This window comes from Gossypium raimondii, chromosome 8 (genome assembly GCF_025698545.1).
Source record: "Gossypium raimondii isolate GPD5lz chromosome 8, ASM2569854v1, whole genome shotgun sequence".
NCBI classification, from domain to species: domain Eukaryota; kingdom Viridiplantae; phylum Streptophyta; class Magnoliopsida; order Malvales; family Malvaceae; genus Gossypium; species Gossypium raimondii.
In genome coordinates, this window is record NC_068572.1 from 46,524,737 (window position 1) to 46,548,052 (window position 23,316).

Genomic DNA, 23,316 nt, shown 5'->3' on the forward strand with positions numbered 1-23,316 from the left:
AATTAATCCACATTGAAAAGAGCCAACAATTTGAGCGGTAGTAACAATGCTAAGGAGAAGATATTTAACAGCTAGCTCACTAATGGAATTGTCCAAGAACTCAACAAAACTCCTCTAAGGCCTAGTTTAGAAATGCTTCTTAAAAGTGATTTTTGAAAAGAAAAAAAAAACTTTTGAGTTAAAATTGTCAGGTTCTGAAAAAAGTGTTTTTGGCCAATTTTGGCTTAGGAGAAGTACTTTCTTTATAAAAAAAAGTAGCTTGTTTAGAAATATTTTTATTCCAAAAATACTTTTTATCTCAAAAAGGGTTTTTAGAAGCAATACTAAACTATGCTTTTAACTTGGATTAAATAATTTATGGAGTTGCGTCCAAGTACTTTCAACTTATGGTGAATGCCATTAAAAATTGTAATTTTTGGCTGCTCTCAAGTAAAAAGAATTTTAACGGTATGAAAACGTGAGATAAATAATGGCAGTCAAAAGCCCAATAACCTCGGTTAAATCGGCCCAAAATAGACGTTGGATTTTTTTCCTAATTAAAGATAAGCTTAAATAAAAAAATTAGCCCCAGCACTTTTCTATCTAGACCTCTAAATTATTATTATTTATTAAAAATGGTATCTAAACTTTAATTCCTTCAATTAAAAGGAATTCTAAAACCAATTAAAATGTGATATGTAGCATTTTTAATTAAATCCACCTCACTGTTCTTGGAGGATCAGTCTGTTGGGAAGATCAGTATAGTCACTCGCTTCATGTACGTTCTGCCTCCATCAACGATGAGCTCAAGTCTTGGGAGTTGGGACGCTGATTTCGTCAAGGTCGATCAAGCCATGCTCTTCGACCTAATCCTGGTACCTCTGCCTTTGTTTGATGAGGATTTAAAGTTTATTTCGAAATTTATTTATATCTAAGGGTATGTCTTTTTCCTTTCTTAAAAATTTTCAATGTGCTTGAGAACATGCATGGGGTTGTTCTTCTTCTTCTTCTTCTTCAACTGTTATGTTTTGTCCAATAGTTCTAATGTTAATATATATTTTTCTTCATTAATTATCAGCCTGTATTTCTGGATGCGATTTTGCTACATTGAAGTGGAACATGTAGGAAAACAGAGATCCTGCTAAAGTCAAGTTAAAGAGCTTCGATTCATGTTTATTACAGTGCAACTCAGAACTCGTGGATCCTGCTATTTTTTATCTATTGCCAAGCTACCACTTTTACGGCTTATAGCAAATGAAATTATTGAAGTGGGAGAGGGGATTGGGCCATGGGAACTTGGTGTAAGAACACTGGTGAGGAGCAGCTGTGAGGGTGGAGGGATAAAAAAGACAATGAAACGAGGGATAGGAGAGAAGGAAAAAATAATAATTTAATTTAATTACTATTAAATTTAAATTTTTATTTAATTAAAATGCCATGTGTCATTTTGAGAGTTACTTCTACGGAGTTAACAGTTTAGATCAAAATTAGTAATGAAAGTAAAATTTAAATATCACTTTTAATAAAAGAAATAATTTAAGTACGTAAGTGAAAAAAACTATAATTCGGGTCAATTTTTTATTTAAGCCTAAAAAGTAACTTGACAGAATGTTTTGACTCCGTCATGTGGTAGAGTCCACCGGAGGACCGGTCGGTTGTCATTTTTATCCACTCAATAATACGCCACGTGTCGAAATTGTCAACGTCTCTCCTTCAATGACTTGGCGTGGCAGTGAAATAGACTGCAAAACCGTACCGCTTGTTGGCTTCCACTTTCAGAAATAAGTCCCTGTTTGTCAAACGGCGTAGTTTCTTTTAGCTATTCCTTCCCTTGGACTCTCCCACCCAAAAGAAAAAAAAAAACACTGAAAACTCAGATCTCTGCCATCTCTATCGGCTCTTCCCCACCCTGCTATGGCAGTGACCTCTGCTGCCGCCGAGAGGATCGATCTTCCGCGGTCTTCTATGGATCGTTCTCTTTCTAAAGCAGTCTCCGACGACGTTTCTGATTCTTCAACTTCGCCAAACGATTCCTCGCCTACCCACACGCCTGATCGCAACGATGCTTCCAATGCTTCACCCAACCCTAGCTACAAAGATGTTGATATTCAGGTTCTTTTTTTCTACCACTTACTTTTAGCTTAATTCATTTCCCTGCTCCCTTTACAAAAAGTCAGGAAGAAAAAAACGACGAGAAAGTAGATTAGGATTATGCTTTGAGTTCAATTTTGCTAATTCTTGATTATTATGCCCAAGTTCTAGAATAATCACCAACATTTAATCAAATTTACTTCAAAATTTTTTTGAAGGTTGCTTTTGCCAAACTTTCTATTATTAGAATCCTATTGAAGCTTTCATGTTTTCGTGGTGAAATTCTGAAAGATATATGATTTTTAAATAAAATCCAACAAGAGGTAGAAAAGAGGATGGCTTATAAGGAATTTTGATCGATGTAGTTAAACTTGGACTAATTAGACAATCATCGAGAATTTAGTTTTCAAGAACTGAATACTTCTAGAACCATGGCTAAATCTGATGCTTATGAATTTCAGTCTCAGTCAGCATTGAGGAGTGAAGAATACCGCCAACTGTTTAGGCTTCCACCTGAAGAGGTGAGCATCTTTAGTAACAAGCTGTTAGCAGTTCTCCTCGTCTTGTCTCCTTTGTATTTTGTTTTGACATTCTTTGGCTTGTAAATGCTAAAATTGTTTCTTGTATTTGTGTGAAAATATATTGCCAGTTTTGTATTTTAGAAGTTTTGAGCGCCTAAACATTCATGTAGAATACTCACCAACCCAATATTTAAAAAGATAAAGTTATTGGTTAAAGATTCAAAAATGCTTGTTCATGCTTTCTTTCCTACTTTAGTATCTAAATGTCATCTATTGTTATCTTTAAAACTTTTTTTGAAAATTGAAACACTTTTCTTTTAAGTTCAAAATAAATGTGTTTTCTCGTCTTTAGTCTATTTTTGGTTACCATGGGTAAGTAGATCTCTGATCCTCTCGTTTTTGTTTTATAGTCTTTGTTCTGTAAATGAATTCATTCTTGGCATGATTAGTGTGAGAGAGATAATAACACATTGCGTGCAAGGAATTCCTGATACCTAACATTCATGTAGCATTGATGCTATAACCTATCTTCTTTAGTTTCTTTTGGTGATGGATTTTAAAATACTTGCTAATTGAATTGCTTTTAATTTGAAATTTCTCTCACCGTCTTGCATTTTAGAAATGCATCATAAAAATAGTTTTAAACACTTTCTTTTCTCCTCTGTTGTAGTTCCTTGTCCAGGATTTCAACTGTGCATTCCAGGAGAGTATTCTTCTTCAGGTAATCTAGATCTTTACAATGACTTTTACTGCTTTTGTTCTGCTGCATCTGGTAGTTTTTTAGCTAGGTACATCACCTTATGTTCCTTTTTTCAAACTGTGGGAGGTTTTTTATTATTAATTTTTTCTTGGGGGCGGGGGCTGGTAGGTTTATATTTTTCAAATATTTGGCGGCTGTATAAATGTGTTCCCCTCTCTAATTGCCTTTTGCAGGGTCACATGTACCTGTTTGTTCATTACATTTGCTTTTATTCCAATATATTTGGATTTGAAACAAAGGTATTCCTCAGAAGTTAGTATTATTCTTTCTTTGTTTTCCAGTGTCCTATTTACCGGGAAACTGTTTTAACTTTTTACGTAACATGGTATGATCATGGAATATTGTATGAGTTCCTTTTGCAGAAAGTAATTGCCTTCAACGAAATTACAAGTGTTAACAGAGCAAAGACTGCTGGAATCTTTCCTAATGCAATAGAAATTTTTGCTGGAGGAAGGAGGGTACTAGTACTTGACATGCAGATTTCTTCTATGTGCTTGTTTAAGTGTGCATGCATTAGTTCTTCTATCTGACTCGACTTTTTGATTTGGGCAGTACTTCTTTGCATCATTCCTATCTCGTGATGAAGCTTTCAAGATCATTAATGATGGATGGTTGCAGCATGTCAATGGAGCCCAAGAAATTACAGAACAACAGGTATCTTATATTTCACAGCTTATATATTGAAAAGATAGAAAAATCATAGTTTTTTTTATTGGAAAAAAATCACAGCTTAGGATTACCATCGAAGGGGATTTTTCTGCTTCTTACTTTAAGTAATTCACTAGTTATGCAGTAAATGTTAACAAAGTCATTTAGCCCTTCATACAGCATACTTGCACATCTTAAATGTGAACAACTGGTTTGTCAGTGTTTGCGCTTCATTTAGAGGTATTTTGCATCATATGCTGATTTCATAATCTTGTTCTTTATCTATATGTAGAATTTCAGTGAAAATTTTCATTCTTTCAGTAAGATTTAAGACATTTTTCCCTGTTGAGATGTTCTGAAAACTTTGAGTTTCATAGGTTAGTAATAGCAAATTGTATATTTATCCCCATCGGTTATTTTCATATTCCATTTATTTTAGGAATCCATGTCTGAGTCCAGCACCCAAGAGAATGGCTTTGTTGCAATTGAAAATATCAATAGCTCACTAAACCCTGTAAATGACACGGAATCTGCAGACAGGTATTCTTTATGAGCAGAACAGTTTGGGAACTTTCTTGTGAATTCCTTAGAGTTTTTTTTATATGGATGTGAAACCGTGAATTATTTATTGAAGTACATTTTTTCATACAGGCATGAGGACGCTCCCACTTCTAGTGGCTCTAAGGTTCCATCCACTACTGACACTAATGCAGAAGTAGGTAGTGGATCAGTTATAAATAGTGGGGTTTCAGCATCAGAAGGTACCTTTTCATGGAAGCCAGAGAATTGTGATGCACCAAAGGGTTAGTTAAGGCAGTTCTGAATTTTAACTTTCTCATATTTTTCATCGTTTCTAGTTGTGTCAGTCTAATTTCACACTTTGCTACATAGAAAGTTCCTTGGTTATGTATTTAATGTTATGTGTGCACCCTACTCCTATCTGATTGGATTTCACTTCTGGCCCTAGACTGGTGATTTGGATGATTAGAAATAGGGAAAAGGTGAGAAAATAGAGAAATAGAGGGAGTATAAACTGAAAACCAGAAGAAACAAAGAACCCGGGGGGGGGGGTCAAGGAGAACAATAGTGGAAGGAAAAAAGTGAACTTGATAGAGAAAATTTTGGGATAAATTGCCAAATCCATATGGCTCAAAGAAACAATAATTCCAAAAGCTTCTCAGAAGCTTACAACTTAATTTTATATGCCCTATATAAACCTGATATCATTGTGAAATTCCTAATATAACCGCAAATCTGGTAATAATCTTCAAAGGTGGTTCCAACTCAACTTATTAGGAGGCTAAGGGAAGTCTCGACTTAACTGGTTCTGTAGGTGTTGAAGTAAACATAATGGATAGAGTATGGAAGCTCATCATTTCTTGTAGAAATGGGCAGAATCATCATCATGTTGTTTGCAAATGAGGGTATATGTGGCAAGAGAATGTAGATGTGTTTAGTGTTGTACCATGAAGGCTTATTTAAATGCACTTGTGGGCTTTGGCTGTAGAAAATTTCAAGTGTGGGAGGAAAGTAAACTGATTTTCTTTTTCGGATTCAGATATAGACATGAGGTCATAGATTTTCCACTTTCTTCCTCTGTGCTGAGGGATGATATGCTGCGTCTAGCTAGTCTCATTTTTATATATGATACTTCACGTTCATTTTTGCAAATGTCATTGTAATCTATGTTTTTTTTGCCAGTTGCTGAATGTTTTACCAAGGTTGCAGAAACAAAGTTTCCGGTACTAAATTGTGAACTCATTTTCCTAAAGTTCTACCATATTGCAAAATATTTGTAACATCGGTATGTTCTTTATTTATTCTGAAGTAATGTTTCTTGGGCTGCAGATTAAGGTAGAGGAGTTCTTCAATTTGTTTTTTTCGGATAATGCTGTTAATTTCATTGAATCTTTTCATAGAAGGTGTGGAGATAAAGGTAATCTGCTCTGAACTTTCAAGAATTATGTAATTTCCAATTATGCCTTTTAATTTATGTTTGTGTTAAATTTTTTGATTATATCAAGTCATAAAAGTGATCTTTTTTGTACATATGCCTTTATGCTTAATAAATTGTTATGTTTTACAGAATTTAAGTGCTCTTCATGGTGCCCTCATGACAAATTTGGACATGTCCGTGATGTGTCATTTCAACATCCAATAAAAATATACTTTGGTATTAGTCTTTTTTTCTTCCTGGAGTTATTATTTTATGCAGAGATTAGCATCATTTCTTATACTTGTTGTAATTAATTAAAAAATTTTGAAATAAGAAGAAAAATCTTAATGCCACAAAAAGCTTATTTTTCTTTGTTCTTTTGATGGATTTAGTATTGGTTTAAGTATCGAGTCAGTTTAATGCTGCCTTGACTGTGTTTCTTTTGGTGTTAACTGTTTTTGTTTTGATCAAGGTGCAAAATTTGGTAGCTGCCAGGAGGCCCAGAAATTTCGAATTTACAGAAACAGGTTTATTATATTTTATGGTGCCTTATATGCTATTATATAGTTGAAGGCACTGTTTATTTGTTATTGTTGTTTCTCATTTAAAAGGACGCGTCATTGGAATGAACCATTTTCTCTTGATACCTTTGGTAGTCGAAAACAACAAATGAAATTTAACATGTGTAGGTCTAAGTATATTATAAAACCAGAGCCATTCGTATGTCTATAGTTTTAGTTAATGGGAAATATTATTGAAGTTGCAGTTGTTGATGCACTGAGCTATCAAAATATTGCTGTTTTTGGGTCATATGCTAAAACCAAAGTTTTATCTTAGTAGTTTTCTACCCTTAGATTTCACTAAGTAGTTTATTATTCCATACCTTTAAACACACTGCTCAAACTAGGAATAGGCATTACCTTATAATTCTTTGAGTTGGCTGCGTTTTTTTTACTCCTTTAGATCTTCCATATTAGTTTTATTCTTGTATATATTCTGACAGTACCTCTTTTACTTTGGACAGTCACTTGGTTATAGAGACATCACAAGAGATCAGTGATGTACCATATGGAGATTATTTCCGTGTAGAGGTACAAGCTAGACCTGAGCTCCCTTGAAATGCGTTAACGTGTAAAGTGCTCTTCTGCTCTCCATTCCCTAGTTTGCCACTATTAGGCATAAATTATCCTGCTATAAGAGTATGTGTCAGAATTTTCAGAAACAGAGGAAAATTGTATTTTAGCCCTTCAAGTTGAGAACTAAATACAAAAGCATGATGTTGTGTCCACATTTTGTTGGTGTATGTTCATGCAATATATATTGGAGACAAATTTGTCCATTGCATTTCAAGAAGTTTAGGTTGGTAATTTTCTTGAGCCAAATCTTTTTTTGCCCAGATTTGGGCAATGTGCTAAATTAAATCTTGGTTTAAGAATCATTGATAACTAAGCATACAAACTGGCATGTAAGGTTTTGAGCTAACTTAAATGCGCATTTTTTTACTATCAATCTACTCTAGTATTCTTCTTATCAGGGTATATATCATGGAGAGTAGAAGACGCTAAATATGAATACTTCTAAATTGTGGAAGTTCATGAAAAACAGTTCTGTTTTAGTTGTTCTGAAATATTCCTTGTTTTGTGCATAATCTGTTTTTTTTTTTTGACACTTTTAGCTCAGTTGAAATGTTTCTAATATGTGCTTGAAGTTGCTGTGTATTCCAGGGGCTTTGGGATGTAGAAAGAGACAATGATGGCCCACAAGAAGGCTGCATTTTGCGGGTTTATGTTAATGTGGCTTTTAGCAAGAAAACTGTTTGGAAAGGTTTGCCTTGGCTGAATGATGATGAATCTCTTGTTTATATAGTGTGCTCTTTTATCATTTATGTATTTCTTGTGTCGCATCTTTGTATTTTGATTTGCTGAGTTTCTATTGTTATTGACTCCTGTTACAAAGACTTTACATTTACGTGTCTCATATTATCATTGCATCTGAACTATTATAGCCGAAGTGCCAAAAGGATTTCTCCTTTAAGAATGAAAATGATTACTTATTGTTTGTGGAAGAAGGAATTATTTGGCAAGAAATAAAGAAATAGGACTTTCGAGAGTGCAAAATCTTTTTGTGATGCTTCTAAATTGTTTTGAACTTGTCAATCGGGGCTGTCTTTTAAACTTTGAAGATGAGTTCCAAAGGATGTATGGTGTTCTTTTTCTTGAACAGCTTACGTAGTGGACCTTTTGCTTTTATATAAATGAATAATGATTATACTTGTTCATTTTCCTTCATCTGATGCCATGCACATGGGACAGGGAAAATAGTGCAGTCTACTCTTGAAGAGTGTCGAGAAGCATATGCAACGTGGATAGACAGGGTATTATATTTCTCTTGTAGTTTTATGTTATATTTTGTAAATTTTGTTTGAACATTGATCAAAATAATTTTTATCATTAATGTTTCAGGCACATGAATTGTTGAAGCAGAACATTGATAAACAAGGAGGTTCATAATTCGACCATCAGATTTTTTTTTGAATAATTTCATCTTAATGATATTTATGATCTGAGCAGTTATGCACATGTTGGAGTTACTGACATAAGCTCCTTTGTTTGAATCAGGGGTAAAGCCTTCTGAAAGCTCAGCTGGAAATGGTGAACTCCAAGTCGAAAGGGAAGTGGCTACCACGGAACCTTCAGAAAGATCTCATACCTTAAGTGATCCAGTAAGGACATTGCAGATGTCCGATTCTCTGGATGTTAACCAGCGAATTGGGAATCTTTTGCAAGAAAGTTTGACTAGTGCTTTATCCATTGCATCTTTGTTAAGCGAGTTTGCGAGGAAATCCTTCTCATACTTGAAAAGCCAAGGCCACATTTCACTAGTCTTAGCTGTTGCCTTCACTGTGATTCTCCTGATGCAGGTCTATAGTTCCCAGTTAGCTTATTACCTCTAATTCATTGGTTAAGTGATTTTGATAATCGTACGCCATAGCTAGTCCCTAATAACTAGTCATTCTGGATTTTATCATTCTCATATAGTATTGTTGGATCCTCACGACTCTCATTCCTCCTTTCGGTTTCTAACTGCAGGTAAGCATTGTTGTGCTATTAAACAGGCCACAACAAGTGCATGTGAATTACCCAGTTGAGTACATGGGTAGCATGATGAGAGGTGGTGGAGGCGGAGGTGGAGAAAGCAGAGCTGAAGCAGTGGCTTGGTTGGAGAAGCGGATGCATCACCTTAAAGAAGAGACGACAATGGTTGAAGCTCGGCTAGAGAGGATGTGGCATGAGCATGCTGCTTTAAAAGCAGAGTTAAAAGAATTAGGGTATCCGAAGAAGCATAATAGATAAAATCTTACATGTATAGTTTTTTTACAAATGAGTATTTTTCATAGTAAATCATGAAAAATCAATACATGCTTTTCATATAATTAGTATATGTATGTAGAAGTCTGTAATTGAAATCATATAAACTGTTTGGTTGATAATGAATGAATGAAATAGGGGTTGGAATTTATTTGTGATTGTAATTTTCTTTTGTCAAACTTAGGGTCGTACTTTTGTTTTTAATATTTATGGAAAAGCCTTTAATTGATAATTATTCATATTTTTGAAATTATAATAAATAAATTAGGGTACTTAGTTAACAAATTTGTGCTTTTATATATATTTCTGATTAGAAACAAATATTTTAAAAGAAGTATGATCAAATAAGATTACAGTTTTTAAAACAATGTTTTCTTAATGCAAATTTAGATTTTAATTTTTTATTTTGAAATCAAGTCGTATTGAATTTTAAATGAAAGATATAAAAGATTTTGATCACAAAATTTAAATCTGAGATATTAATCAACTCTACCCAATTTTGGTATTTTCTATGTGTTTTTATGCACCAAAATAAATTAATAAACATCATAGTGCAGAAAAAGAGTCAGATTAGGTTTCTCTCTCTCTTACGCTTCTATACTCTTATCTCTTTTGCGGCTAGGGTTTTTCTTTCTACTGCACCTCTCCTAACTTTTTTTTTTAATTATTAAAAGATTGGTTTGGTTTCATAATATAAAAATCTAATGGAAGTTTTGTTAGAGTAAGGGATTTCGTGGTTATTATAAAAGAAAGATTCTAAGGGGTTTGGAAGTGGTTAGTGTGGATTTTTCATTCAAGAAAAGAGATGGCTGGCTTGAACCCTTTTGATTTGTTGGGGGATGACGACACTGGGGAACTATCATTGCTGATCGCTGCTCAGCAAAAGGCTGTCGCAGCCACTGCTACTGCTGCTGCCCCAAAGAAGGGCCCAGCAAAGTCTCAAGCTAAGACGCAACCTGCAACTCAGGCTAAGCTTCCCTCCAAGCCTCTCCCTCCTGCTCAGGCTGGTGAGCTTTCTCTATTGAAGTTACTCATTATTTTCAGCTGTCTGTGTCGGGTATTGAGTTTAACTGATTGTCTTAAGCTGAAGTGTCCTTTTCTTAATGGTCGAGTTCCTTTCTTTTTTTTGGGGGGGGGGGGGCGGGTGAGAGGGTTGAGTGGGTTTAAGTTCATTATACTTCCGTTTCATTTCTTGTAAAGTGAAGTTGGGCTCTGATTGTTAAAGAGTATTTGTTATCCGTTATTTACTTGGAATATAATCACTGCGAGTTTCTTATTTGTATAGACTTATTTCTTATAGTGAACAGAGCAAAAGATTCCGAAAAGCATTTTGGTTTTCTTGTTGTTCTTTCTTAAAATGAAATCCAATGTTGTCAAGTTGCACTCAAGCTGCTAGAATCCTTCTATTACCTTAGCCGCCTAAAAGTACTTGCTTGAGTGATATAAGGCGCAATATGTACAAGTGTATGTGCTTGTTTGTTTTATATATATGCATGTGTATATATGTGTATATGTAGGTGTGTGTAGAAGCTTAAGATATATGGTCATGATAATAAACTCTTAAGATTGATCAACTTTATTCTCCTACAAAACATGAAATTATAATTTTTTGTTGGCCAATATGATTGGTTTTCTTATGATCTCATGTCTGTGTTGGATAGTCAAGCATTGAGAAGTGGAGTGGTAGCTAGCATCTTAATCTTCTTAGTAAATGTACAATTAATGAAAAATAAGTAAAAATGAATGAAACTAGTGCGAACTTCTATCAAGCAAATTGCTTTAGTGCCTATCATCTTATGAAAAAATGCTAGTAGGCACATGTATGCGCTCCTAACCGAATGCATCTTGCCCAAAGAGGTTTCGTGGCGCTTTTGTTGTTTGATGCTAAGGTGCATGCCTTAACTATAGAAATTTAATCAGAATGCAGCGGGGAACCTTGTCTTTTTTCTGTTTACTCTCTGAAAGTGTCAGTTGGTATTCCATCGAAACTGAGATTTTTTTCCCGAAGTGTTTACGCATTGGTATGAATTTTTGTTTTTAGGGAAGTTTGATAGTTGTATATCTGATCTCATCTTGATAGTTATGACAGTTAACATTGTTTTATATCTAATTGTCAATTATGGTTTCTCCTTTATAGCATAAATCATATAAACCTGAAATTTCTGTATTTGAAGATTTTGTTTCTTGAGCTGCCTTCAAGATGAAGCTCTTAGCTCTCTTGGGCTTATCACTGATGTCAGTGTTTTTAATTCCTAAGTGAGGGAGGCAAAGAGTGAAGGTGCTCGTGGCGGAGGTCGTGGTGGGCGAGGATATGGACGTGGACGTGGTGGTAGTGGTAGTGGTGGATACAGACGTGATTTTGCAAATGACGAGAACTTATTCAGCAATAATGCTGTACCTGAAGATGGAGAGAGTGGAAAACCCTCTGAAAGGCGTGGTTATGGTGGTCCTCGACCTTACCGTGGTGGTCGCCGTGGTGGTTTCAGTAATGGGGAAGATGCAGATGGGGAGCGACCTCGCAGGTTGTATGAACGCCGTAGTGGGACAGGGCGCGGGTAAAAAAGGAAGCTTTTGTTTAACATTAGCTTTGATATATTCTGCATATCGGTATTTTAGCCAAGTCTCAAAGCTGATGTTTTTGTGTTCTGTTCATGTCTGCAGAAATGAGCTCAAACGTGAAGGCTCTGGTCGTGGTAATTGGGGAACTCAAACTGATGAACTTGCTCAGTGAGTTATCTCTAGTAGTTACAACCACAACCTTCAATTTTATTGTAAATCAATAAAATATCACTTTGTTTCACTCTTCTTCCCTTATTATAATCATAAAATGAAAATGAAATATTGTATTTTTATTGTTAAGGGTGACTGAAGAAGTTGCCAATGAAGGTGAGAGGAATTTAGGTGATGAAAAACCAGCAGGAGAAGAGGATGCTAGAGATGCTAACAAGGAGAGTGCTTCAAACGAGCCTGAAGAAAAAGAGCCCGAGGATAAGGTAAGGTTATTGACGTCTGCAACTTTTGTTAATTATATATGATAGCTGCTAATTTGGCTATTACTTTGTTCAACGTTTCATATTGCATTTTTATAGGAGATGACTCTTGAGGAGTATGAGAAGGTGCTGGAAGAGAAGAGGAAGGCTCTGCAGGCTCTCAAGATCGAGGAAAGAAAAGTAGATGCCAAGGAGTTTGAATCTATGCAACAGCTTTCAAACAAGAAAAGTAATGATGAGGTCTTCATCAAATTGGTAAGACCCTTCGATTCACTTTGAGAAATTCATCGTTAATGACTCCATCTTATTATTGGGAAAATATGTAGTATTAATCACTTGTTCCCTATAATTGGCTTCTACAGGGATCTGATAAAGATAAGAGAAAAGAGGCTTATGACAGAGAAGAGAGAGCAAAAAAGGTACTTTTACTTATTTTTATTGATCTGTGTCATATAATTTGCCTTCCCTTTTCCAGTTTGAACCTCATTTGTGTGATTATTCTGTATTTAAGGGACCTTAGTTTATACTGATGTCAAAGTCCCTTGATTTAAGAAGTAGTCCTATCTCTTCCATGATTAAAGCTTGCATATGTGCTTTCTCCTTTTACCGGTTTGTGCAAGTTTATCTATGGCTTGCGTTTATATTTTTTGCTGGCACGTACTGATGATCCCTATCCATGTGGTGGTGGTGGGTAGTCTGTCAGCATTAATGAATTTCTGAAGCCCGCTGAAGGGGAGAGGTACTATAATCCAAGTGGACGTGGGCGTGGTCGTGGACGAGGTTCAAGAGGATTCGGTGGAGGTAATGCAGCAAGAGATGTGGCAGCACCATCCATTGAAGACCCTGGGCACTTCCCAATTCTTGGGGGCAAGTGAAGAAGGGAGATTCCTTTAGAACCCGACATATGATATCCATGGGTTTTATTGGATTTTTAGGTACTTTTAAATTTTGGGCTGGGAATAAGATAAATAATCTGGTTTCCTGTCGCCAAAGGATCTCTGAATTTTATGTAGTAAAATGTATGTTTCAGGGTTTTTCTCTCTTTTTGTTTTTTGGGGGTATTGCCCCCACTATTGTTATGCTTTGATCGTACTGCTCACTGCTCACTGCTCACTGCTCACTGCTCACTGCTCAGTTTTCTTTTGGAATAGATGGAACTATTTTGCTACTTGTTTTCGAGCACTTTAGCAGTGTTTGCACCTGTTGCTCCCCAGAATCTAAAGATGAATTAATAGCGATGCAGGGGAAGTAAAGCCTAAGATTCTCTACCGTAGGGGTGAGCAAAATTCGATTCGACTCGAAAAAATCGAAAAAAATTCGAATTTCGAGTTAAACGAATCGAGTTATCCGAATCAACTCGAATTTTTTTTCAAATTTCGAGTTCGAATCGAGTTGAGTTTTTGAATTCGAATAACTCAAATGATTCGAATATCAAACTATAATATTTTACATTTTTATCTTAAACTCTTAAATTTTTTTACTTTTCTCTCAAAATTTTTACTCCTTCCAACTTACTCCCAAATCTTTTACTCCTCTTCCCTCCCAACCTCTAAATTTATTCAAAATTCATTTCCCACCAAAATTTTACTCTCCTATTTATTTTTTCTTAAAATTTTACTCTGAAAAACCTTCAAAATCTTTTATTTTCCCTCAAAATTTATACTTTCTCGTACTTTTTTCCTAAAACTTTTATTCTTTTCCCATTCCACCTCTCATCTACCCCAAACCTTTCCCTCTTCAATTTTTTTAAAAATATTTTCCCTCCAAAATTTTGCTCCCCTATTTATTTTCCCTTAAATTTTTATTACTCAAAACTTTTATTTTTTCCTTAAACTTTTACTCCTCTCCATTTACTCTTAAATAAAAATCAAAATTATCAAAAAATCACTAAATATAAATAGTAATAATTTTATTTATATCTACTATTTATATTATTAAATTAAATTAAATTTTACATTTTATATTATTTATATTATTGAATTGTTTAGTCATATTGAATATTTATATTAAAATTGAATTCTTAATTATGCCATAAAATATTCGTGTTAAAATTTTATATTAGTATCAATTTCACATTTTATTTTTAAAATAACTTTTATTAAAAAGTCATATTTTTACATTTAATATATTTTTAATTCCAAAATACATAGTGACAAGAATTTGAAGATAATTGAAACAACTAAGCAAGCAAAGAAGCTAACCAAGATATAAAAATTAATATATAAATTATAAGGTGATGAAAGTTAATAAAAATTTTGATTAAGGTGGACAAATTTTATTACGATAGGTTATAGTGGTTATAAGGACTCAAAATTATTTTTTAAAATTTAACTCGAACAAATATATTCGATTCGATTCGATTCGAATTCCATCTCACTCGACTCGATTCGAGAAAACTTCAAATAAAGTTAAGATGATAAAATGAGATTCGAAAACTTGATTAACTTGAAAATTTTCGATTCAATTCGATTCGATCGAATGCTCACCTCTACTCTACCGTACTTCTGCCATGGCTGCATTGCATTGTCTCGACTCGTCTTCCATGAGATGAGATGAAGCCAAATGCTTTTAGATCTTAATCGTCAATGCATTTGAACATCTGATTACTGTTTTCAAATCATATTGTTTTACATAATCTTTAAATCATATTGTGTAAAAGCATAGACGCAAGCAGCGACATCAGCAACAACATCGAAGCTTAGAAAGTTGGATCAGATTATTGTCGGATTTGCGTCATGAATCCGCCTTGTTTGCTATTGTAAGTTGTACGTTTCAGGGAAGGGTTGCGTGGTTTAGATAACATATGAATCAAATTTTTATTGTTGGCTTACCTACTCGAATTTGAAGTTAAATATTTAAAATATGTGAATCAATTTTTAATTATATCTATTTATTACACAGACAGTTTGGATGTGATGAGTAATAAAATATTTCTTTTAAATTTTATTATATTATTCGTTTTTTAATACGTTACTTGTCGATTATTCAAGTAGTATGTACATGTATGTTTAAACTTTGATCTACATATTTTAAATACGTTTTATATCAAATTTGACTTAGAATTTAATGCTTAATCGACAATTAAGTTAATAGAAAGATTTTATTAATACGATACTAGTATTTTGACTACTAAATTAAAAATATGATGAGAGTTAAATATTTAACAAAAGCAATAGAAAATCATGGAATAAAATAAGAATATGTATTAATTATAACCATAAAGAATATTGACATTATAGCCAATAACCTTGTCTAAATGGGAAAGTCAAATCTCCTAAACAAAATTTAAATAACAGATCACCTACGAAACTAAAACAATCCCTGCAATATTTGTTGATACAAATAATTAACAAAGAGGAGATGGAGGGGAGTGTCAATTCACCTGACAAGAGAAGGGGAATGGGAGAAAGTTTGGTTGATGTTTAGGGTTTTTGTCTACGAAAGGAGAGATTATTGGTCTCTCGTGCACTTGGATATATATAGGGGCTCACCCATTGTATTGTTGTGCCACGTAGCCGACAACATTAGGGTCTGTATGGTTATGTGGTCCTGCTCAGACATACAGTGTACTATGAGGTCCTACTCAAACATTCTTATCCTTGACATTTTACGAGGTTGTTACATCTCAATAGTCTCCACGAAGGGTATACAACGAGTGATCCCCACGAAGGGTGCGTAGTGGGTTGTTTCTAAGTTGGTTTGGACAGAAAATCTGCAGACCATCCTAAGCGAAGGGTCGTTACGAACAGTCCCTAGCGGAGGGTTGTCAACAGGTTGTTCCGTACCTTGCCATGTGTCATGCTCTTGTAAGGGTATAATAATTGCCTCCTAGGCAAGAGGTAGTTTACAAAGTGGCCTGCCTTGAGACTATTTAGTCAATAGCTATAACGGAGAGTTACCAAAGTAAGCCATGTAATGGAAGGGGTGGAAGATGAAAAGTTGTGATGCTTACGCGTATTGAGAACGCTTTAGGAAAAAGGGGGTGCACTGAATATTCTAGAAATTGTGCATTAATGGTGGAGCATTGCAACTATTCTTTGGGAAATGACGCCAATGATGGGGTAGACTTTGTGTCCTTTTGTGGGACACAGTCTAGTTGGGTTGCTCCGTGAATTATTAGGTCTGCTAGAATTGAAATGCACCATTTTGAGAAGTCCCTTTAAAAGAGGCTTAAGGGTTATTTGCTTCATCTTCAAAATTTCCTAAGTGTTTAAGCCTTCAAGTTTTCCGGTTTTATTTTTCGTTATTTAAATTTTCTAAGTGTTTACTCTTCATTTTCTCTATTATTCTCATCTTCTTTCACTTTCATTTTTTCACCACATTTGCTTGCTCAGAGTTAGGGCGTATGTTGAGGGTAAGGCTCAATTTTTGAATCTTTCCTTTTCTTTTTGTTTTGAATTAGCACCGATAGCCAAAGGAAATAAAGGAGAGGAGATTGGGCCTTAAGAGGCAGTGGCTAAGAAGGTGAAAAAAATTCCTAGGTTAGAGAGAGATGTGGTGGTGGTTGGCACTTTTGAGTGCACCAACAGGACAAAAGAGATGACTCGATTACTCCGATGCTGAGGGCTGGAGCCGAAGCACTATCGATATGAATTCAATAATCTAAGGGGTGAGTTTTCTCTAAGTGCAATGAGTAGGCCTAACCATAGGGGAAAGATGCATGGGTTTTACTTGTCGCTATATGTGTTAGAGGCAAGGTTTCATCTTCCACTTCACCACTTTGTATGTGAGATTCTTAATTATTATAGGATAGTTTTGGGACAATTAGCAGGGTTTTCATGGTGGATAATAATTGGGTTTTTGTTGTTGTGCTGTGAGTGTGGGAGGGGGGAGAGGTCCCCCACTAGTTGAACCAAACAACTCACCCCAGGTTGTGTACCTCACAAAGCATCAAAGGCCCTCTGGTAGAAAATTTGCTCTATGGGTGGGCCAGCAACTTGAGCCTAGATAGACAGACACAAGTACATTGTAGTGACCCGAAAGTCAGTGGTGTTGGAAAACGCGATTTCGAGATCTCATTTCTGTAAATTGAGACCGTAAATATTTACGGATGTATATTGTAGATTAATTGAATTTTGGATAGACAATTTTGTTAAATTAGAGTTTAATTAAGGTATAGAGACTAAATCATAAAATTGGTAAAAAGTTTTATCACTAAAGAATTTAATAATTAGAAATAAGGATAGGGACTATTATGGTAATTATACCGTCTAATTATTATTGTGGCTAATTTTTAACTAAGGTATGCATTTATATTATAAAAATTTTAGTTTAATTAAAAATTACAAATAAAACATAAATTAAAAAGGAATGAAATATAAATAGTGGAGAAACAAAATATTTCCTATTCATTTTCCATTCATGCAGCCCAGAAACAAGAAAAAGAAAGAAGAAGTTTGGCCTTAGGATTCCATTTTTAATGCTTCAAATTGGTATGTGCAATTTAATCATTTTCTTGTAAATTTTATGTTTTTGGAGTCCCAAGAGCTTAATCTAGATGAATTGTATGTTATTTTTTAGAATTTTTAAAGTTTTAGAATGATGCCATTGATGAATCTTTGAAGTTTTAGATACTAAATTGATAGATTTAAAGCTTAGAAGTGAAAAGGGACTAAATTGTGAAGTTAATTTATAGTTTTGTATAATAGAGACTAAAATGAAAAAATTTTAAAATTTATGGTAGAAATTAGAAACAGGAAGTCCTAATTGGACTATAGTGAAAATGAATTGAAAATATGAGTTCTAGATTGAAAGTTATGTTAGTCTTAGTTTTAGGGACTAAATTTAATAAAATGTAAAAGTTATATAAATTTTCAATTTAGTGTGAATTTGATTGTGTATTGATGAATTATTATTGTGTTTATATTAATCCGTAGCTAACGTCGACCTGGATTCCTAAAAAAAGAAAGGAAAAGATAAAATTATCGACGAATAGCTTAGAGTTTTCAATTTGTGTTTCTATAATCTGAATTGTCTCAATTGTTGCATGTATGAACTTCGTTGTATGGTAAGATCATAAGGTGAGTTACAATTGATAAAATGGGTTGAAATGATTCGATACGAATTGGTTGTCTATGTTAAGGACTGAATTGAATAGATTTAAAAATATTATATATTGTTTTAAATGTGAAATTGTATCAATTTTGTGATGATTTATGTTGATATATATAAGAATTGTTGATTGGTTGATTGAGATTATGAAATGGAAATTGGGAATCGATTATAAATGAATGTGAGAAACTTGTTACCCTATTGACTGTTCGAGCAGGGTTGGGTATAATTGGCATGCCATAGGATAGGAAGAGTTTAGGGTTTTTACGACTACGAGTTGAGGTGAGATGGGCACACCTAATTTTCGGTTATACCAACCAACGCTGGGCGCAACTTACCATTTCAGATTTATCCGATTGGCACTAGGTGTTAAATTGGTGTGATTGGTTGAATTTGTGTATCCGTTCGAATCCGAGTCAGTTTAATAGGGGTTAAAAGTGGAAATAAAAATAATGAATTATGAAATAAATTGATAAAAAGATCGATGATATTCATTTTTATTGAAAGCTTGGAATTGAGATAGACATGTGGCAATATATTTTGTTGAGACGTTAACTATGTTATAAAATGCATTCGATATTATAATGGTAGTAGATATGATGAAAATGCATTGTATAATATTTGGTTGGTATATACACGCTATGATCTTTGAACCATAACTTTATACGTTTTCTATTCCGTTTTATTATTCGAATTATGGAAATACCATTGAGTTCATACTCAACGTACGATATTGTTTATTCATGCGCAAGTTAGGTGTTAGATCATATACGTTTGTTGATATCAACATCCATTCGTGATCTCGGACTTATCATGTTGGTGATACTTTAGTTAGTTTGTTGGCATGTACTTAAGGGGTCTTATACCTATATTATGCTAATTGGATAAATGTTGACATTTTGGCATAGTTGGTGCATATGTAAATGTTTACTATTAATGGTATGGATCATGTGTTTATAAATGTGTTGGATGCGCTTAAAGATTAAAAGGTACAATGCAAGCTAGTAAATAAACGAGTTATATTGAATGATGATTAATAGTGAAATGGTTAAGTAAATAGCATGTTAACGTTAATATGAATTGGTAAGAAAAATGTTGGTTATGTTAAACATGAAATGGTCATTTGTTGATAGATGAACATGTATTATGGATGATTAAGTTGAATTTGGTAATGTTTTTTAATGTGAATTGATATGTTTTAGGTGCCATTTGAGGCATATTGGTATTTTGATTGTATGTGCTATGAATGTGTCAAATTGGTATGTTTTCTATTGAATTTATGCAGGTTTTGAGTAGGAATTATTGTGCATTTGAACATAGGTTATGCTTTGAATATGGTTAAACATGAACTAGGCCCTAGATGACATATTTTGTGCCACACAGTTTGGCCACACAATCGTGTGTCACACAAGGGTTAGTGACACGACTGTGTGCCACTAAAATATAGGATGTATAAGAAGCACACGGTTCCCAATTGATACAGGGGCTGGCCATACGCCCATATGACTACTGTAGTTATGGTCATTTAGTTTTCACACAGTTTCAATTTGTTACACAGCCCAGCCACATGGCCATGTGACTTTTGTTGAATATTTGCATTTTGACCCACACGACCATAGTGAGTTACACGGTTTGGATACATGGTCGTGTGACTCCAATTCTACACGGTTATAGGTTGTTACACGGTTGTGTGACCCCTATTTTGCACAATTGCCCTTCTTTTTTGTAAAAGTTTCAAAATGATTATTGTTTGATATCGGGTCAATTTAAGAGCTTTTGTAAGCTCAATTTAAACCAAATTTTGTTTGCAAAGTATGATTTATGTGAATGTTTGTATTTATTTAATGTATAATTGATTTTTTTATGAAACACGTGTAACTATTTTGTTAATTGTTGTAGCATCTTGCCACTCGAGTCTGACGACCGAACCGGGTGAGGGGTGTTACATACATACTTGTGGAATTAAATTTTGGGGATAGCTTTGATTTCCTAATTGAGTGGCCCATGCATTCAAATGATTTATGTAACTTTAAGCCTTCATTAGAAACTTATGAAGGAGGCTGAAAAGAAGTTTAATGACTTGAGAATGGAGGGTTTCATTGTGCTACCTTATGATATAACCATTCATAGAATTTGAAACACTGTCTTAGTTGAGTAATTCCATTTAGCTTCCATAATATTGACTTCTAGTGAAGGTTCACCAATAACGGTATGAGGGCGCCCTATACCCATGCCTAGCCACACAACAGTGAATATGTGGTGTATGGGATTTTGTTTGGCCTAGAGGAGAAGGCGTAGTTGTATATAGTACATTTTGGACTATGTCTTGATCGTAAGTGAGGGGCCTCTAAAGGCGTAACACATGTAACATTATTAGACCCTTCTAAGGTTGAAGAATGACAATATAATATAGGAAATAGGGTCTAAAAGTTGTCTAGGGGTCTGGGGCTAATGCACACACTACCGCGAAGCATATTAATGCTAGCATTATTGCTGGTGCAAGAACCAGTTGATCATCCGTGGCACGTTCTTACTCTTAGGCTTTAGGTGAGGAAATAACTTCTGCAACTTCCACTCTTGTGATTGAAATTTCCTCAGATGGGGAGGAAGCTTCTTTCAATATCCCTACATTGGGAATGGCTATATATGTGCATACCCTTTGGGAATTCATTAACCAGTAGAAGGAGTGGGAAAATATGTGCTAGAGGGCTCATATAAGAGGGCTGAGAATTTTAGTTGTACCTTCTCCACAACTATTTTATTTTTATAACTTGTGAATTTGAGTTTTTGCTTTAGGTCTGATTGTTTGTCTTGCTTGTGTAGCTACTTCAACAGTCACAATCGAAGGGATGTATGCTAATTTTATAGACTGTTATTCCTGTCCCCAATAGAAAGAGAGCTAACAACCCTTCAAGTAATCAATTAAAAAGGGGTAGGACCAAAACTACAATGGTTCGTTCCTGCGAGGTGGTGATCAATAAGCCATATCCTACTACAACTAATCCCAACACACTCATTGTGACGAGCCAAGGTGTATTTGGGATCCTTTTTAGTGATTATGTGTTGGGATTTAGTGCTCTTAGTGTAGTTATTTCATCATAGATATATTTGTAATTTTTCGAATAGATTGGTTTAGATAAAATTCCATCATTCACATTTTTATTTTTTGTATTTGTCCTCAATGGTTTTTACATGCAAAACAAAATGTATAAGCATATATTGGCTCACTGATTACCTTACGTTTGACTAATATTAACGTACATTATGTGGTTGGATCATAATGCAAGAAGACAACTTATATTAGTAGGTAATCTAAATGGTTTGTAGTCTGATGAATCGAAATTGAGTAAATCAATTCAAGACTACTATGTTGTTTATTAAGTCTAATTGGGGGATACCTTGTCTTACGATTGGAATGGATAACTCTCAAAAGATAGAGACATAAATGTAACTGACTAGACTGACAGTAAATCGGATTGGACCCAAGTAGAGTAGATCCTAGATTTGTTTATGGATTTATTCACTTATGACATTCATAGTGTGACTTACCTCAATCCCAAGCAAGTGATACATTGTGTGTGCATGACTCGTGTACTTTGATGTATTGTTAACTTGTGTTCAATTAGTAATAGATTCGAAAGTTGGTACGTTGGATATGCAGCTTTTGCATAACATAGCTTCACGTACAATAGTAGAATTCATAACCCAATAAAGAGTAAATGATATCCTCTCATTGGCATTACATAATAGGTGGGAAACGAGTCATTTGTCTTAAGATGAATTATTTAATTACTATTTGTTAGTAATTTATTTTTCATGAAGTAAGATGTAATGATTATCAGGAAATAAAATAGGATTATATTGAGAGAACAAATTTATCCCAAAGAGATTAAAGATATCCTATGAGGGTACCACATATGGCAAGGTCATTGGACGAACATTTAATAAAGCAACTTTTGTAATGGTATATAATACGGAGAGCTCAATCATGGGACTTTAGTGGAATGACTTCATGATTAAATAATGTTGTAATTAATAGACAAAGATTTGGAACTTAATTAAAAATTATTTGAATCCTAATTATATATGTCTAGTCGGTTCCTCCGTTAGCTAGATATAACATTGATGGTTTACATTAATTGATGAAATGGAAACATGTGAAACAATGGACTAGAGAAATAGATCGCATGTATCATTATCTGCAGTGAATACGTCTTCTTGCAATAAACAAGAAGTGACTCAAAAATTAATTTATATATTTGAATTATTTATTTAATTATTCTAAAATTAAATAATTAAAGTTCAAAGAAGAAATTAAATTAATTCAATCAACATAGTTTCTTAAGAACAAGATTAATTAAATTAATTTACTAAAATTTTAAAAAGGTAAAGTGGTTATGACTTTCATTGAATTAACTTTGGGTTGAGAAAATAATTTAATAAGTATAATTAATTAGATTAAATGAATAAGTAATATTTTGACATAAGAAAATATTTATTGGTTTTGAAATATTTCAATAATTATCCCACAACTTCCTTCATATCTAAGTAAAATAATCACCTTGGTCTCCAAGTAAAAAGATAAGGACAAGTATAAAGATAAGGATAGAATAAAGCATAGCTTGACAATAATTTGCGAATAGTGTAACAATCATGAAGATCAAAGTAAAAAAATGCCAATTTTATAATGTAGTTGAACTATCTTGAAGACATATCCAAACTGTTGTTCAAAGGTTTGTCCAAACAACTGTTCAAACAAGGACAAACCATGGTGATAAAACATGTAATTCGAGAAACTATTCAAACATGAGAAGATACTTCAAATACAAGACAACTAAGATCCCAACATTTTTCATCTTTCTATTCTTTCACCATTCAATTTTCTATCTTTTTTATTTCCTTTGTTCTCTACCAAGTAAAACTATTTGTCATTACAAAGGAAACACATGCCCTTGGATTCTATTTTGCCGCT

General features: G+C 34.0%; 2 protein-coding genes across 3 annotated transcripts; both read left to right on the forward strand.

Annotated features, from left to right (window-relative positions):
• Positions 1-1,747: 1,747 nt before the first annotated feature.
• On the forward strand, positions 1,748-9,454 carry LOC105791699 (protein VASCULAR ASSOCIATED DEATH 1, chloroplastic). Of its 2 annotated transcripts, none has more exons than XM_012619907.2 (18): positions 1,748-2,091; positions 2,532-2,591; positions 3,262-3,312; positions 3,525-3,590; positions 3,714-3,809; positions 3,904-4,005; positions 4,439-4,539; positions 4,651-4,802; positions 5,701-5,741; positions 5,848-5,935; positions 6,086-6,172; positions 6,408-6,462; positions 6,960-7,026; positions 7,660-7,759; positions 8,248-8,309; positions 8,398-8,437; positions 8,554-8,657; positions 9,025-9,454. In XM_012619907.2, exons 1-18 carry the CDS (start codon positions 1,894-1,896, stop codon positions 9,286-9,288), a joined length of 1,734 nt encoding a protein of 577 aa, XP_012475361.1. In that variant the 5' UTR covers positions 1,748-1,893; the 3' UTR covers positions 9,289-9,454. The 2 variants fall into 2 exon arrangements, with proteins under 2 accessions (XP_012475361.1, XP_012475360.1); XM_012619906.2 differs by having other exon boundaries at positions 1,752-2,091; positions 8,554-8,855.
• Positions 9,455-9,847: 393 nt separating this feature from the next.
• LOC105791700 (RGG repeats nuclear RNA binding protein A) lies at positions 9,848-13,461 on the forward strand. The gene is made up of 7 exons (XM_012619908.2): positions 9,848-10,310; positions 11,561-11,858; positions 11,965-12,030; positions 12,164-12,296; positions 12,393-12,548; positions 12,656-12,712; positions 12,989-13,461. Exons 1-7 carry the CDS (start codon positions 10,109-10,111, stop codon positions 13,166-13,168), a joined length of 1,092 nt encoding a protein of 363 aa, XP_012475362.1. The 5' UTR covers positions 9,848-10,108; the 3' UTR covers positions 13,169-13,461.
• The last annotated feature ends 9,855 nt before the right edge of the window (positions 13,462-23,316 follow it).